The sequence below is a fragment of the Poecilia latipinna genome, unplaced genomic scaffold, assembly GCF_001443285.1.
Source record: "Poecilia latipinna isolate Pla-1442-1.1 unplaced genomic scaffold, P_latipinna-1.0 Scaffold4462, whole genome shotgun sequence".
Lineage (NCBI taxonomy): Eukaryota > Metazoa > Chordata > Actinopteri > Cyprinodontiformes > Poeciliidae > Poecilia > Poecilia latipinna.
In genome coordinates, this window is record NW_015117078.1 from 7,177 (window position 1) to 8,701 (window position 1,525).

At 36.7% G+C, this 1,525-nt stretch overlaps 1 protein-coding gene across 1 annotated transcript in view; it reads left to right on the plus strand.

Moving 5' to 3' along the window:
• Positions 1-631: 631 nt before the first annotated feature.
• LOC106942667 (uncharacterized) overlaps positions 632-1,525 on the plus strand; it is a 4,641-nt gene continuing 3,747 nt past the window's right edge. The window contains exons 1-4 of the mRNA XM_015025998.1: positions 632-722; positions 817-852; positions 942-1,241; positions 1,315-1,521. Of these exons, the coding sequence (XP_014881484.1) occupies positions 698-722; positions 817-852; positions 942-1,241; positions 1,315-1,521 (568 nt within the window). The 5' untranslated portion in view covers positions 632-697. The remainder of the gene's footprint in view (positions 723-816; positions 853-941; positions 1,242-1,314; positions 1,522-1,525) is intronic.

Here is a 1,525-nt window from a genome sequence, read left to right on the forward strand (position 1 = left end):
GTGGTTGAACCTTTATTTATTCATCACTTCTTCCTTAAACATTCATGAATTATTTCATTTTATTTTACAGTTATTTAAAATGCTCTAGGTTTAACATTGCTGTTGTAATCTTTCGTCACATATAATCGTTGGTTTGTTGTATAGAGTGTTGTATTTTGCCAGTCAGTTAGTTGTGAAGATGAGTTTATTAATCTTATTCCTCTTTTTTTTGCCTAGACTGTATTGTTTAGTTTAATCTTCTAATGATGCAGACTAAAAAGGTACAGGTGTGTTTCAGGTCTATGTGAAATGAATGGATCTGGGGAGCTGAGAGGAGCTTAAGAAGAATTGTAAGAAGTAAATTATGCATTTTTTGTGGCTTATCAAAGATGGCAGAAATGAAGCCGTCATCTCATAAAATCCACCAAGAAGAAACTCAAAATGTCTCCCGATCCTCTCTACCTACCTTCATCCTTGTCACTGGTATAAGAAGATGCAGAACTAAATCTAATAGAAAATCGATTGCTAGACTTGAAATTTTATTTCCAGATCCAATCTGACTGAGTGTGAGAAATTTACTGCAGAAATGCAGTAGGGCAGCAACGAAGAATAAGGAAGTGATGCATTATAGTTCTTGCTTGCTTTGTCTGTAGGTGCAGGAACAAGTCATCAGGTCTGATTGGAAGGTTTATGTGAGCGAGTCAGAGTCCTGCTGAAGATGAAGAAAATACTTGTTGTTTTCTGTAAGTAAACTGACAGCAGATTGAATCAAAATCTACATTTTAATTATTTTTGCACAATGAACATTGATGTGACTCTACACTTTTTGTCTTCAAGACATTTTGCTAAACCAGGTCATTGGCCAGACAGAAGGTGAGCGCAATATATGACAATTCTTAACAGAACAAGATGCCTTTTAAGATGTTATGTTGCTACATTTGTCTGTGTGTCTTTTTCTGTAGACTTGTATCCTGTAAAGATTCTGGTCCGGCAGAGAACTATAAGCGAGGGCAGTGACCTTCATGTAATCTGCAGCATATTCGGGCAAAAGAAGTACCTCTCTTTTTATGTTTATTTACTGAAAGATGGACAAGGATTTCAGAAATTGAAACCATGGCAACATGTGGATGATGTTATTTTCAAAATATTTAATGTTCATCTTGATCACAGTGGAAATTACAGCTGCTTGTACTCCACTAAAAATTACAACCCTTCTGATGTAAAAAGGAAAGGACAGGATGTTGCTGAGACTCTGGTTATACGTGAGTATTTTTTATTCTTGTTAATCCCACATGCAACTTCTTTAATTTCTTATTTTCTCCAACTGCTATGCAGCCAATTTCATCCCAGCAGAGCTCTCCATAGCTGGACCCTTCACAGTTAATGAGGGAAGCAACGTTGAGTTTAAATGCACCTTTTCAGAAATCCTGCACACTCTCAATAACTGTCAACTCATCTACTGCTACCTGAAGAAGAATGAGACCATCCTTCAAGTACAAGTATTTGATCTTGCTCGGATGGAAGCCTCTTTCACCATTGAAGGTGC